Source organism: Oreochromis aureus, linkage group 12 (genome assembly GCF_013358895.1).
Source record: "Oreochromis aureus strain Israel breed Guangdong linkage group 12, ZZ_aureus, whole genome shotgun sequence".
NCBI lineage: Eukaryota > Metazoa > Chordata > Actinopteri > Cichliformes > Cichlidae > Oreochromis > Oreochromis aureus.
The window spans coordinates 1,474,610-1,489,486 of NC_052953.1; the positions used below are offsets into that span (position 1 = coordinate 1,474,610).

The 14,877-nt window shown below is 44.3% G+C and overlaps 1 protein-coding gene across 4 annotated transcripts; it reads left to right on the forward strand.

The window, feature by feature from the left end:
* Positions 1 to 2,845: 2,845 nt before the first annotated feature.
* On the forward strand, positions 2,846 to 14,877 carry spinb (spindlin b). 4 transcript variants are annotated; one of them, XM_031733622.2, is made up of 8 exons: positions 2,871 to 2,981; positions 6,064 to 6,134; positions 8,996 to 9,331; positions 9,416 to 9,464; positions 9,616 to 9,710; positions 9,904 to 10,059; positions 10,375 to 10,608; positions 11,080 to 14,877. In XM_031733622.2, exons 3-8 carry the CDS (start codon positions 9,280 to 9,282, stop codon positions 11,277 to 11,279), a joined length of 786 nt encoding a protein of 261 aa, XP_031589482.1. In that variant the 5' UTR covers positions 2,871 to 2,981; positions 6,064 to 6,134; positions 8,996 to 9,279; the 3' UTR covers positions 11,280 to 14,877. The 4 variants fall into 4 exon arrangements, with proteins under 4 accessions (XP_031589481.1, XP_031589482.1, XP_039476914.1 ...); XM_039620980.1 differs by lacking the exon at positions 2,871 to 2,981 and adding an exon at positions 3,029 to 3,673; XM_031733621.2 differs by lacking the exon at positions 6,064 to 6,134 and having other exon boundaries at positions 2,846 to 2,981.

A 14,877-nucleotide genomic window follows, 5' to 3' on the forward strand; every position in this document is an offset into this window, starting at 1 on the left:
GAATTCTCTATTAACAAGTGGGACAAGCACCGCCCCGCGGCGGTGTAGGTTATTCAAAACAAAACGCACATCCATCTGCCAAAAGAATCTGTTTCCAGATCAGATTTCCTCCTGCTCCGTTCGTCTGTTACATATGCAAAAACTGAAACATCGGACTCTGGATCAGTTAGACTTACGCTTAAAAAGCGCGCCCCCTGCCTTACCCGATATTACCGCATAGAGCAGTTTTGTTAATACTTATTAACAGTGATGGCGTCGTTTTTTTCGACAAGAATTCTCATGTATAAAACATGGCAGACTAAAAAGTTCTTAATTAAGCGCTTTTGTTGTCTGTGAGGAAACTGGTCAGCACAGAGGCTCAGTATTTGGCAGGAAGCGAACGGGGATGCGAACAGTCCAATGGATCACTTTTTAGCAAGCGGGGACTCAGCTGTGGAAGATTTTTTTTTTTTTTGGCGTCAGCGCGAACCCGCACGGGCACACGCGTCAAGGCAGCCCGCGTGACCAACTGCACTTCTGGTGAGGGTTTTTCAAAATAAAAGCTTGACTGGCTGTGACTAAATTTATGGTACACAGTTATTCAAAATTTTAAAACAAAACTGTTAGTTAAAATAACAGCGCTATCTATGTTTTCTTTTTGTCAGTGTTTTTGTTTTTTTAATCACAGCTTCTTCAACATAAAAATAAGACTTGTTGTGCTGTTTCAAATCTTTAAAGTCTACAATAACAATATCAGCCAATTCAACCAATACATAGGCAGATAGAGAGGAGTATGAACCTCTTTCATCATGTGAGTCTGTGATTCTCATTAGTTACATGGAAAATCTTTACGGGTTGAAAGTCGCCACTCTTTGTGTGTGTGTTTCCTTTGCTTGTTTTAATTGTTTCATTAACCTATAAAAACACAGAAGTATCCTGTAATCACAGTCAGGTCATTATGAATTATAAGTAACTTGCTGGCAATCCTTCTACTGAGAATTTACTGTAATTTATCAGTGCAAAGCAACCTGTAGAGACAGGAGGAGCAGCAGTCTTTCACTGGACTGACAGTAACATCTGTGAAAAGCACCGCTGTTCCGTAGAGACTTTTAAAGATAACCTTCTCATTTCCTTCAAAAATCTACAAATCAAAAACCATTAAATCATTCATTAAATAATTTTAATCATTCCTTGTCTAACAGAAATATGATCTATAATTATTTTTGCTCTGTGCTAAATATTCAAAACTGTGAAAACATATTCTCTTTTACCTTGATGAGCTGCAGCGAGGTCTGTAGGAAACTGAATGCTTAAAGCCAAAAGAGGACAGTTTAGACTGGGTCCTTCTTTGACTGGGCACTGATAAACCTATAAATGACATTCTGAATTTATCAGGCTTCAGGCAAAATTTCAAACAGAATGCACAGGTGTTTCATAAAGGTGCTGACCCTGAACACTTTAAAATGGTGGTCTTGCCTGAAAACAGTCTTAAGTCTTGAATGAATGTTAAATTGAAGGTGTATCTGAAATCAAATAACACTTCTTGGTCAGGGTTCAGGATGTTATCACAGCACATCAGCTACTGTTTGTGTACTCAGCTCTGAGAAGCATCAGTAATGTGCCGCACTTTTCATATACCCATAAAAATCATTTGATTCAGTAGATCACAGAATTTTATTAAAACACACGTCTCCGTAGCCCTGGATGAACACTCCCTCTGACGGTTTATCATTACCTTTCTGATAGACACCTCCTTTTAGGCCGAGTCCTCCTCACTGTTTGTTCAGGTGTTTCACAGGGATCCATTCATGGACCTCTTTTATTCACTGTGTACATAAACAGTATTCTCTCTGCCATTCACAACTCCAATCTAAATTTGGATACATTAAAATTATTATATTTTTTATTACATTTAAAGACAATACTTAAAAACAGGTCACACTTTAACATCAGCTGTACTGTGATTCACACTGAACTTGGAAAAACTGGATTTACTTTGCTGCCTAAAACTGGAAAAAGCTCCAAAAAGTGATCGTGTGTCGTTTTATTGTGCGGCTGTCTCTGCGTACTCTCCTGACAAAGAGACCTTAATATCAATGAGATTGCCTGTTTACATAAAGGATTTTATTTCATAAGAATAATAATAGAAAAGATAAGAGTTATTAAACCCAGTCTGTCAATTAGTGATACACACTTTCAATGTGCAATTTCAATAAGCCTATAGGTCAGGGTTTTCCACTTTCTGCTTTCCGCTGATGATCTTGTACTGTGTCATTATTTGTCATATTAAAATGTTGATCGTCCAGAATTTTAACATGTCATATTCTGGCCTGTGTGTTTATTATAATATCTTTGAGTTTGGCGTTTCTGTTGCTACACGAGCCTTAAAGTTTTATGTGGACTTTTTTATCTCCCAGTCACCACTGAAGTTAAAAAGTGTTTCAGATTAAAAGCAGGAGACCTGATTGGCTGTTTTCAGTGCTGAAGAGCTTACTCTCCCACAGGCTTCTGTAGAATCACTTGCCACGGGTCGCCCCCTTGTGGACGTTTTAAAGTTCAATTCAATTTTATTTGTATAGCGCCAAATCACAACAACAGTCGCCTTGAGGGGGCGATCTGTGGCAAGTGATTCTACAGAAGCCTGTGGGAGAGTAAGCTGTTCAGCACTGAAAACAGCTGATCAGGTCTCCTGCTTTTAATCTGAAACACTTTTTAACTTCAGTGGTGACTGGGAGATAAAAAAAAGTCCACATAAAACTTGAAGGAAAGCATTTCCTTCATTTCATCTTTTATGTACAGTCTGTGCTCCTCCCACTTTTACTTTGGCGGTAATACGTAAGTCGGCGCTCTTATTTTGAAGGGGCGCGCCGCCTCTTTCCCGCCCTCCCTCCATCTTGGCGCAGCTAGCTTGACGCAGCGGAGCGCCAAAGAGAGGCTGAGCGGATCAATTTGGAGCCTCGGCGGCTGATCGGGATTATGCGGCGCTTCTGATCTCTGTGTCGGTAAGAACGTGCGACCCTCACGCGCCGCCGGTGACCGAGCCGTGCGTGCGCCGCTGTTTGTGTGCAGAGCCGCGCGCTCAGCGGCCGTTTTCTCCGCAGCAGACCTCCCCTCTCCTTTGTTCGCCTGCGCCTGCTCTCGCACCGCTGCGGGTTTTCTCGGTACTGGCGCAACATGGCCGCCGCGCGTGCGGGGGAACGAGCCAATTAGCTGCGCGCATATTTTGATATTTAGCGTGAGGATGCAGCTCGATGAGGAGGAGGAGGGGGGCGGGGGGGTAAAGTGTGACCTCTGCGTGGTCATCTTCATCATCATCATCACCACCACCATCACCATCAGCAGCAGGACGAGCTCCTCCAGCCTTCAGGTGCGGAGGGAGCAGCTCTAAGAACCGCTGTGTGCGGGTTTGAAGCCACAACAGTGAGTGTGTGCGGTGTCAGCAGGCCGTCCTCACCTGCCACACAGTCCGGAGGCAAACACCTGAGGTCCCCGCCCCCCCCGTGGAGTAAAGGTGTAATCATAATAACTAAAGTATTTTTTATGGCAGAGCTAAAAAAAAAAAAAAAAAGTCAGCAAACTAAAGTTTTAGGTGTTTCCAAGTGGCCGTTAAACGCTTCCCACTGGGTGGGTGGAGGTTATCACTGTGGAGAGGATACTCGAGGATACTACTCGCGAGCTTAATGACACTTCACACGTAGGTGTTTTGCTGTTATCTACTTTATTTTCTTTCATCTGCACACCTTCTGTTTGCTTGGTTTTTTAAAACAATCAAATTCATTTTTCATAATTTTGTGCTCCACGACTTTGGGAGATGTCGGACCTCTCGCGCTAAATTTAAGTCCAATTGTCTCTTTTTAGTTTCTAGTGTCCCCGAACTTCTGTAGTTGTCAGATCTGTTGTTGTTTCTCTGTGACATCTCTGAACCACGATTAGAAAACCTTCCAATAATCGTTTCAAACTGGGGCTACGTCCACACGTATCCGGGTATTTTGAAAACGCAGATTTTTCTATGCGTTTGCACCTTTCGTCCACACGTAAACGGCGTTTTCGGTCACTGAAAACGGAGATTTCTAAAAACGCCTGCCAGCGTGGAGATTTTCGAAAACTCCGTTTTTGCATTTAGGTGTGGACGAGGAAAACGGAGAAAACACAGCGTCAAAGGTGTGCGCCTTTTTTGACGTCACACTGTGCGCCAGGTTATTGTTTCGGTGAAATGAATTTCTACAATACTGTTAATTTTACTCTCTGCAGTGTTTAAATGCTTACATACACACACAGTTACTGTCCCTCCACACATACCACTCGGTTCTGCTTCTATGCCCCATCTTTGTTTACTATTTCCTACCGAGGCTTCTAGACTTCTGATTGGCCAACATTTCTACACGGTTAGGAATATATCGCCACCTGTTGCTTTGGCGTGTTCCTAGCAGCGTTTTCCTTCATGTCTGCGTTTACGTGTGGACGGGATTATTTTTTTAAACGAAAACGGAAAATCTCCGTTTTCAAAAATACCCGTGTACGTGTGGACGTAGCCTGAGTTTACTGATGCTATTCGTCTTACAGGCATCTACGTGTAGAGCAGGAATTCCCTCAGATATGGACTTCTGTTTCTCAGGTTAAATCCAGACAAGTTCCCCACACTTACTGTCACAATAGGAGCAGAGCCAAAGTGCGTTACATCCCATGATGTTTCATTCTGGACTGAAATGTGAGCGTGCTGGCAGTGGAGATGGAAAAATGTATAAAAGTTAGATAAAAGTCAAGAAGGAAGCACATTTAATGAAAGTAGGAGTAGGGATGGGTATTGATAAGATTTTCACGATTCCGATTCCATTTTCGATTCTGTTTAACGATTCGATTCTTTATCGATTCTCTTATCGATTCTTGTTTTTAAAAAGGAGAACACTAACGTCGATTAGCTTAGAACTGTTTTATATCTTCTCTTTGAACAAGATAGAAATTTAGGAGTAACATGGCCTTACAAACCCAACAGTGAGATCTTAAGAGATCCACAGCCTACGGCTCTTCAGTGGGGTGTCACAGGGTCCCCAGGGAAAATTGTAAACGTAAAATAATAAAATAAATATTCTTCTGTAGCAATAACAAAGTATAACATAAATTATTCTGTAGCAATTACACAAGAATATCCAGTAATGTCCCTGCCTACAATTAAACACATTCACTTACCATCTGCTGTGGCAAATGGCTGCAAGGTTTTGACCACAAACTAGTCACTGCTCGGTGACATTCGGGCCTGAAAAGAGACGCTACCGGTGGACTGCAGCGACAACTGCCAGCAAGCGCCAGCCAGACTCTGTCTGTCTGTCTCATCATGGTCACCTAAATGCACAGTAATGGCAGGTTTTGTAATAAAGCAGATCGCGCTAACATAATATGCACTGTTAGTTGATTATTTACCTGCCGCATTAACGGGAGAGGACGTGCAAACGTTACCGCTGCTGCTGGGTTGAGATTCACGAGTCCGGAGCGGAATTAAAAACACGACATTCATTTAAGGTCATCGCGTGTTTTGTGAGCAAATGCTTTTGCATATTCGTAGTGTTTCCTCCTTTAAATGAAATATCTACTTTGCAAGTATTGCAAGTTGCCCTGTTGTCATCCGTTCTCGTAAAGTATAAACAAACTTTTAAGCGTTTGAGCCGCTTAGGCGCCGTGTTTCCTGCCAGGTACGCTCCGACGCTCCGCAACGTGGTGACGTCATTCGGGCGACTGGAATCGATAAGGAATCGTTTGCAAAAATGGCAAACGATTCCAAGGAATTGAAACAGTGGGAACCGGTTCTCAACAAGAACCGGTTTTCGATACCCATCCCTAAGTAGGAGTGGTTCCAGCATGGAGCCTCGGGGGAGGCCACATTCCACGAGGTGGACAAAACTGAGAAATTTCCTGCTTTGAAGGGGCAAGCGAGCAGCGATCAACCATCAGGGAACAAAAGCCATGACTTAAACGACATGAGTTGGAAACACTTGTAACAACATAACGCAGCGCTGTGAAAAACTCTTAGATTTACAAACAAAGTCAGTATTTTAAAGCAAAACCTCTTTTTTTGCTTTTAATCTGCAGATCGTTCCACATGCACCGAGGACACGGGGTCAGACTTCATGACCTTTGAAGGGGTCGCCACGGTTCTCCATGTATGTTGCTCACCATTCCAGTAAATCTGAATGAAGCACTTTGGTCTTAATGATTTCTGTAAAAGTAACTCAATGGTTAAATTGTAGAGAAAAGTTTTAGCCGTTATATTTTCATACAAAACTCAAACCGGATTCAAGCTAAGTTTAAACGGGTCACTGGTGGATTTTAACAGGTCGCTGAAAATAGAAGCCTTAGGAGGAAAGGCTGCAGTGTGAGGAAACAAAGGCTTATTTTGAACTGCAAATCACACAGAGCTACTGTGAGAGAGCAGAATAAGTCACCTTTACTAACGAACTCTTAATGTTACCAGATCTATTTAGAATATTGTCTGGAAATCAGATTTAATAAATAAGTGTCTTATTTCTTCCTGACGTGCGCTTGTCTGTGAGCGGGGTGTGCCATTAAAGGATGTAGGTGAGCAGCTTTGGTGTCATTTTAGATGATTACAAAGCAGATATTTGGGTTTGAAGCGGACACACATGGATTCAGTTCAAGATGGTAGAAATATTGCATTAACCATATCATATACAGTCCAGAGTTTGTTGATCAGATGATGATATTCTTAAATAAAGTGTCAGGTTTAGTCAGTGTGGCGCTTACAGACGGGTTTGTTTGGGTCCCTGTTTGGATTCAGTGTGAGAAGGTTTCCCTGCAGATGCTCATTCACCTGTCCGGAGTTTAAAGGATGCTTCTCAGAGTGACCCTCTATCCTCCTCTTCTGCTGCGAGTCTGTCGTTACGCGGTGATGTCACTGTGACCCGGCGGTTGGTGTCGCAGCAGCAGCAGGTCTGTGGTTTCTGCTGCAGGTGCGGTGACAGCTGCAAACATCAGGAGCAGCTCGGTGCGAATCCTCCCGCCGCCGTTTGTGACCTGGTTAAAGCGTGGAGGGGATTTTCAGGCTCGGTCCTGTTTTCTGTTTGGTTACCAGAGGATGGCGTCATCGTTCACACTGACTGTTCTACCTGCTGCAGTTCTGTTTTTACGTAGATCTGATCTTTCTAGAGAGGAAGTGACGAGGGTAACTGACTTCTCGTGGTCCTTGAGCTGATTTATCAGATGGTAGGAGGGCTGGTTTCGCTTCGCTTTCTTATTTGGCAGGAACTATATTATTAAATATGATAATATATATTAAAAGACTATGTGGATATGCGTCTGCTTGGATTTGTTTTTCATGCACAGGTGTTATGTTTTTAATTTTTTAATGTGAATAATATCTACCATCTCACTGCATCGATGCCCAACATGAGACAAAGAAGGATTATTTTGAACTTTGGATCATGCAAAACTGCTGTAGTAGAGTCCAAGAGCAAAAACGTGGAGCTTTCATTAAAAACTACAAGATAACGATCAAACATCTATTAAATTAATAATCTGTGTGTCATTAAAAGATGGTGAGGACCGTATACTTACAATGGCGCTGTCTTTGTTGTTTCAGCTGTTAACCACAACCTGAATTTCCTCAATTCCTGCAGATTTGCAGGAGTCGAATAAACATGTGTTAGCTTCAGTTCAGTGCTGTATTTCAGGCCTAAAGCTGACAGATACAGCTGTGATCCAGAATTATAGAACCATCCTGGTCCCGTACAGCTCGAGGAGGAAATGATCCATCTACAGCTCTGCTGTCACTTCCAACATAAACGAAGACAGAAAACTAAACAGCAGTGACGTTTGTAGGGTTACTGAAGTTGGGCTAGCTGCTATATAATGATGTGCTACGTGACCGCTAGCGACACAGCTATGTTAGCATAGCATAAACACAGTGAAGCTGGAGGATGAACGCTAACTTTTTTCCACTCGATAAAAGTTAACGTGAGGGTTCCCGATGGTTAGGGACAAATGCAGTCGCATGGCAGGATGCTGTAAACGGACCAAACTTCAGTCAGGAGAACAACTGAGATAATCCATCCACAATACCAGGTTAGTCATTCATATACTGCTGCATGGGCTGGGCTGTACCTACATCGTAAGGGCTTAAAAATTGCGTTTTAAAATGAATAGCAATAATAATTAAAACCAAGAGAGGCCGACAGTGATCACTGACTGTTTTTAGGGGCCTGTTGACATCAAATAGAACAAGATACAAAACATTTAAACATGTTAAAAACACAACAGCCTTAATAAACACAGAGCAGTTTGGGCCCTGAAGCAGAATTCATACATCATCACTTAAAGAGCGGATCAGGCTGTAAACATGTTTGTTTCTTTTGTTTTAACATGTGAGTCTATGGGACTGACTCACTGCTCACTGACTAACAAACAGCGGGTTGCAGCATTCCTGACCTTTGACCTCTGACCTTTAGAGCCTTTGACTGCCAACCAGTAATCAGATTAGTCACAAACTCTGCTTTAAATTTATCCAACGCTGGACGTTTTACCTTCAGCAGAGATTTAAAAGGAGACGCCTTCGGCTGCTGTGATTGGTCAGGATCCATAAAACCTTAACGTCGCTGCATTCAGTCCGACCTGTGAGACTCATCAGGCTAATCAGTCCTTGCTGTTCACCACGAGTCACTCTGCTGACCTTTTGACCTCCAGTCCAGCAGCTGCTCTCATCCAATCAAATGTTGTTAAACTCGTTACTGATAAACTGAGTTTCCTGTTGGAGTTTTTGTTGTTTAACTGTCAGGATGCGTCGTTCAGACTTCCTGTTTCAGCCTCGTGTGCCTTGTTTGTTTGTTTGTTTGTTTGTTTGTTTGTTTGTTTGTTTTCTTTTATACATTTTTCTTTGGCTTTTCTTTAACAAGCGTTTTAAACTTTACGTAGTGGTTGTATTAAAACATCTTCTGGACAGATTAAATTCATCACTCTGATGTAAAAAGTTGGCGTTTACGTGTCCGTGTCTCCGTTTTTTCCTCCTCAGATTGAACGCATCGTTCCCTTATAGGTTCTGGCAGCTGTGACGTCACTTCCAGGCGTTAGTCTGTACCCGGCCTGAATGCAGCCTCTCCAGGGTCCAGCCTAATTCCTGGTGCTCCTTCACTCCCGCCTCCTCCCTCCTCTCCCCACCCTTTCCCCCTTCCTGCCCCACCCCTCCTTTCCTCCATCCTCATCCTCCACCCGCTACGTCAGCCTCATCTTAACACAAACTCCCAGCATTTAGCCCGGACCGCTGGTGTGGTTGGTTGCTCCTCTACAGGTGGATGAATGAAGACCCCCTTCAAGAGCCCAGCGGCGCCGCGGCCCCGAGCGGACGGAGGTGAGTTACATGAGTGAGGCGCTACACCCATGTCCGTGACACGCCGCCGGCTTGTCATCAGACTGATGTGTTTGTGTGTTTCAGGACATTCGGGCATCTCTGCAAACATGATGAAGAAAAAGAATCCGCACAAGTAAGTAAAACAGTTTTGTTTTTTTTTCCATTTGTACAATAAAGTTTTTAATTAAAAAACACAACAAATAAATGAAAAGTCACCAGCTCGCACCGGTGTCACACCATCTTCTCCTCCTCGCCTTCATCGTGTCTGAACCTCCTCCCTGCAGGAAGCAGAGGACCAGCGTGGGTCCCAGTAAGACCCTGACTCAGCCCAGAAGGAACATCGTGGGCTGCAGGATCCAGCACATCTGGAAGGAGGGCAGTAAGTCGGCTCCATGTGATTCTCCTCTGATGTCTCATTTTCCTTTTGATGCTTCATATTTGATTAGTTTGGCGAGTTAAACATTAACATGTCCGTCAGTGGATCAAATGATGGTTTATAGAAATGCAGGAAGTTAAACATCGTGTGACAAAGAGTCACCTGTGCTGGTGTTTACGTGTCTGCTTCCTCTCAGGTAAGTCGTCGCAGTGGAAGGGGACGGTCCTGGACCAGGTGCCTGTTAACCCCTCCCTCTACCTGATCAAATACGACGGCTTCGACTGCATCTACGGCCTGGAGCTGTACACCGATGAGCGGGTGGTGGGGCTGGAGGTTCTGCCAGACAGAGTGGGTGAGGAGCCGCCCGTCATGGCCGCCGCGTTTGGCTCGTGGCTCGTGGCAGAAATAAGCTGTCAGCCGCAGCGACACACGGCCAGACGAGTTTTAATGTGTGACTGTCACAAACTTTATTGACATCGAGGTCCGCAGCAGCGGCTGCTGATTGGCTCATTGTGTCAGACATTTTCTGTTGTATTGCTGCAGATAAAGCCAAATACTCGAGTAAATGCACTTAGTTACTGCTGTTACTTTATTTAAAATCCTGCCCGGCGTCCCGATGATGTAACCGCACCTCTCCGTGTGTCTCTCTGTCCCGCGATTGGTCCAGCTCCGGCCCGTGTGACCGACTCGCTGCTGGCAGACACGATGATCGGTAAAGCGGTGGAGCACATGTTCGAGACGGAGGACGGGCCGAAGGAGGAGTGGAGGGGGATGGTGCTGGCCCGCGCTCCCATCATGACCTCCTGGTTCTACATCACCTACGAGAAGGACCCGGTGCTCTACATGTACCAGCTGCTGGACGACTACAAGGAGGGCGACCTGCGCATCATGCCCGACTCCAGTGAGTGTGAGCGCGCTGGGCGGCGTCACAGCTCGCCCCGTTTTTCTCTGTTTCAGTAAAAAGCGAAGCAGGAAACTGAGCGCTGAAGCATCAAAGAACCAACGTGTTCATGAGTGGGAACGCTGCCAGTGCTCGCAGGCTCAGCTTCCTTCCTGTGTGTGAGAGTAATCCACATGTGGGCCTTTATCGGCTTCTTTGCCATCCAGACGCTTTCTGCTTCCACGCTGGCTGATGTGGGTTCCTTTCAAGGTTTCACTCAAACAAGCTCAGCGCTGCTTTGGTTTTCTGTTTCATGAGGCAGAATACTCGAGTAAATGTTACTGCTGGTACTTCATTTAAAACCCTGCCCGACGTCCTGATTATCAAACACCTGCTGCTTTGGTGTGTTTAACACTCCATCAATCGCCCCGTGATCAAATTCTGCAAAGACGATAAATAAAGTTGACCTTTTCTCTGTGTTTGTGTCTGCAGACGACAGTGTGACAGCGGAGCGAGAGCCCGGCGAGGTGGTCGACAGTCTGGTGGGCAAACAGGTCGAGTATGCCAAAGAGGACGGCGGGAAGAGGTCGGGAATGGTGATCCACCAGGTGGAGGCCAAACCCTCCGTCTACTTCATCAAATTCGACGACGACTTCCACATCTATGTCTACGACCTGGTCAAGACCTCCTAAGACCAGAAACCCTGTTTAAAAAAGACTTACTGAGAACCGCCAACCCCCCCAGAAACCCTCTGCCCAGTGGAGACCAGTCAGCTCTGTACTCTCTTTGGTGAAATGCCTTAAAACAGGACAAAAATCCAGACAGCGCCATTCAGACCAGCTCCAGTCGTCCATCGCTCATCGTTCCACTTTCACAACATCGGTTTTTGAATAAATAAAATCTGCTTCACCCAGAGGTGTAAAGAAGACTCGATCCTGAGACCCCCACAGAGAACACAAGGTTTTCTGAATAAGTACTCCCTTCCCTGAACCCCGTCGGACCCACTGAGACCTCCGTTATCTGACAAAGAGGGGGGCGAGCAGCTCTGCGGGGGTTGATGAAGGGCCGGGACTTGAGGAGCCGCATTCTCGACGACGTCTATCTGCAAACAGACACTTTTTCATCACTTGTCTCTTTCTTGTTGCTGTTTGTGTCCCACAATCATTTGTTTCACATCAAACATCTTCAGTGTTTGTTTTCCCAAATTCAGCATCCAGGAAACAGCAAAGTGTGAATGAAGACACCAGACTGCCGTTTTCTGAGCATGTTTTCCATCATTGCAGCTGCGATTCGTGTTCGCTTTGGGTTCACATCTGTCGTCTCCATCGTAAAAACAGCTGTCCTGGTTGGCTCCGAAGCTGACGTCGGATCTTAAACACAAAATCATTTTTTTATAAAGATGTGCTCCCCTTCCTCCTGCTGCTGCTGTAGAGTTTACATGGTTTGTGTCATACCTTTTCTCTGTATTGACACCTTTATGTTTTTATCTGTTTACTTTTTATTACCCACTTAGCTGTAGGACGCTTGCGGCTGTTGCAGGTGTGTACAATAATGTTTCTATCACTGACGGATCTCACTTTGCTCACTGACTCTGGATTTGGGCGCTCGTCCCCGGGTTCACGGCTCGCTGTAAAACAGCATAAACTCTTAGCTGATGTAGCTCCGCCCATCACAGTAGATGGTTCTTTTTTATTTTTTTTTTCTTGCACCAAACAACTGACGCATAAACAGCCATGTTGCCTGAACCACATCTCGTGTGCCTGATTAAAAAATCTCAAACTATATGTTTAAAAATCCAACATAATTTCCTTTGTAGTTTCCAAACAGCTCATTCTGATTCTGGATCCAAACGGACTTCAGTCCAGAACGTTCCTGTTAGACGACACGTTCCAGGTGAAATATGTTTTGGTTTACAGCAGAGTCTCATCAGCGTGTCTTCCCCCCTTTTTCCACCGCGAGGAAACGGTTTAAAGTTCTCATCATGGACTCTGCATTTCCAAGCTCTAGAACAAATCTTCGTCCTCTAGAACTAAAATACCCGAGTTTAACACTCACCGCGTTCGTTTGCCGTTTAGGTTTAAGATTTTCTATTAGATTTCCCACAAGTTCTACAACACTGAGGCAAACATTGTAGACAATCTTGAGAGCCCCAGATTCTCTGATTCTGGGCCAAATCTGAATTAGAAATCTTAACATCCTCTCAGATTTGGACCTTAACCTGCTCTTCTGGACCCTGTTTCTCCGTTTCCGTCAACGTATACAACAGACATTTTATTGTCTTCATTATTTTATTATTTTGGGGGGTTTTAATCATTCAGGAGTCTGTTTGATGTTGTCCCGACGTCTGTCCTAAACTGCCCAGCTATACATCCTAGAACATGAAGGTCGAAATATTCTAGAAAATCAAACATGTTCAGCTTCTATGAGGTTTTTGTGGGATAATTGTTTTTTTTATTCTAGACTTTTGTTTTGTTCTAGAGTCTGTTTTTCAGTATTGTTTCCCATGAAAATCTCCGATTCAAGAATGGATCTGGTTTGGAAAGATGATTATGACTTCCAGAGTTGACAACATATCTTTCAACAGTTCAGCTAATGTTCTGGGCTCGGAGGTTTTACATCAAACTATGTGCTGCTTAGTAAACACTGACTCTGGTTCTGGAGGATATTTGATTGATTGAACAAAAACGTTTTTTCAAGTGTTGGAAAAAGTCTTGTTTTTTGTCCTAGACATTATGTAATGGAACATTTATTTGTTTTTTCAGTATTTTGTTTGTTCCTCTGTTTTTTCCCCGCTCTTCATCCTGTCTGTGTTGGTTCTGGACGGTCAGATTCTAGAATCATTTAACTGGAACATTTTCAGGTTTGATCTCAAACAGCGCTGGAATATTTTACGGCGTCTAGAACAAATCTTAAATCCTGTAACACTTTTTTCTAGAATCTGTTTCCAGAATTGCAGTAAAATAGATTTTATATTCCAGGCTGCTGTAGAATCAATGGACACCACATGGAGACGTGTCGACAGTTTCCTTCTAGAGCGTACGTGCAGAAAATGGAGCCTTCACATTTGAAGCTGTTTGAGAGCTGCGGTTTGATTCGGTGCGATGTGAGGAAAACATTGCAGCTGTTTTTGGTCTGTTTGTTTTCAGATTCTAGAAAACATTTGTCTCTGTTCTGGTTTACGTGTGAGTTCTAATTGAAGCTTGTTGTGGTTGAGGTTCTGTTTTCAGAGTTGTTTTTCTAAACGCTGAAAGCAAAGGAATCTGATCCCACACAGATCCAAACGGACATTCCCAGATTCTAGAATCTGTACTTTAATATCCCGTCAGAGTGCACATGATGAAAATGCCGTTGAAGGATTCCCACCTTATGTTGTTTTTCTTTAGGCTCTAGAAGCCGTGTCCTCGTCCTGTCACGTGCGTCGGAGTCTAGAGCTCTTTGTCGGTTTGTCTCAGATTGAAATCATCTGTTGTTTTTCTAAACTCTTCCGATTTGATTTGATTGTTTTGTATTTTTATTTTATCGGCTGGAGGACGCAGGAACCTGAACACGTTCTGGATGGTGGATTCATACACGTGCACGAATGTCTGCTCACTGTGGCGTGAGCTCCGGCACATTTCACACAGGCTTAAGTCAAGAATCTGTTCATCCCATCCACGGCGGCTCTAGAGTCACGTTGTTAGGTGTGTTACCCATAATGCACTTGGCTTCACTACAGTTACGACAGGATGTGCTGAGAGACTCCGGGGTGGGGGTCGGGCTTGGGGGGTGATGTGGATGCCGAGCCTCCCTGATGTGGAGTGGTGCGTTCAGGAGCCGTTTGTACTTTCCAGGAAACCTTTGGTGTGTAGCGTGTGTGTGCGTGTGTGTGTTCAGAGCAGTGTTGTTTTTGCATGCATATATTAGCTCTGTGTAAATCGATGTGAGTTGCATGTCCGTGTAGTTTTCAGTTGTCCGGCTGTCTGTTGTGGCTTTCGGTGCCTTTTTGTTTCTTCTTCTTTTATTTCCCCCCCCGTGTCCCTGATGACATTTGTTGTCGGGTTAATGGTCCAAAAAAGAAAGGAAAACACATTAAACGGGATCCCGGACCAGCAGGGCACGCAGCCGTTACGAGTCCAGCAGCGGAGCTTGTACAGACGTCGCAGCGGCGATGATGTGTGTGAACTCTGTTTTGATTTTGTTCAGTTTTTGGGTGGATCGTCCCTTTAAAGTGTGCCAACCTACAGATGCCAGTGTTGTACAGCAGTGAAAAGCTCACTATTTACTAAAATAAACTGTTTCTCTGTTTTTGCA

Bases quoted from the DNA above. Each gene is read 5' to 3' on its own strand.
- spinb (XM_031733621.2), top strand. From the start codon at position 9,280: ATGAAGACCCCCTTCAAGAGCCCAGCGGCGCCGCGGCCCCGAGCGGAC. The intron at 10,060-10,374 runs GTGAGGAGCCGC...CGATTGGTCCAG, and splicing joins GGTTCTGCCAGACAGAGTGG to CTCCGGCCCGTGTGACCGAC. The intron at 10,609-11,079 runs GTGAGTGTGAGC...TTGTGTCTGCAG, and splicing joins GCGCATCATGCCCGACTCCA to ACGACAGTGTGACAGCGGAG.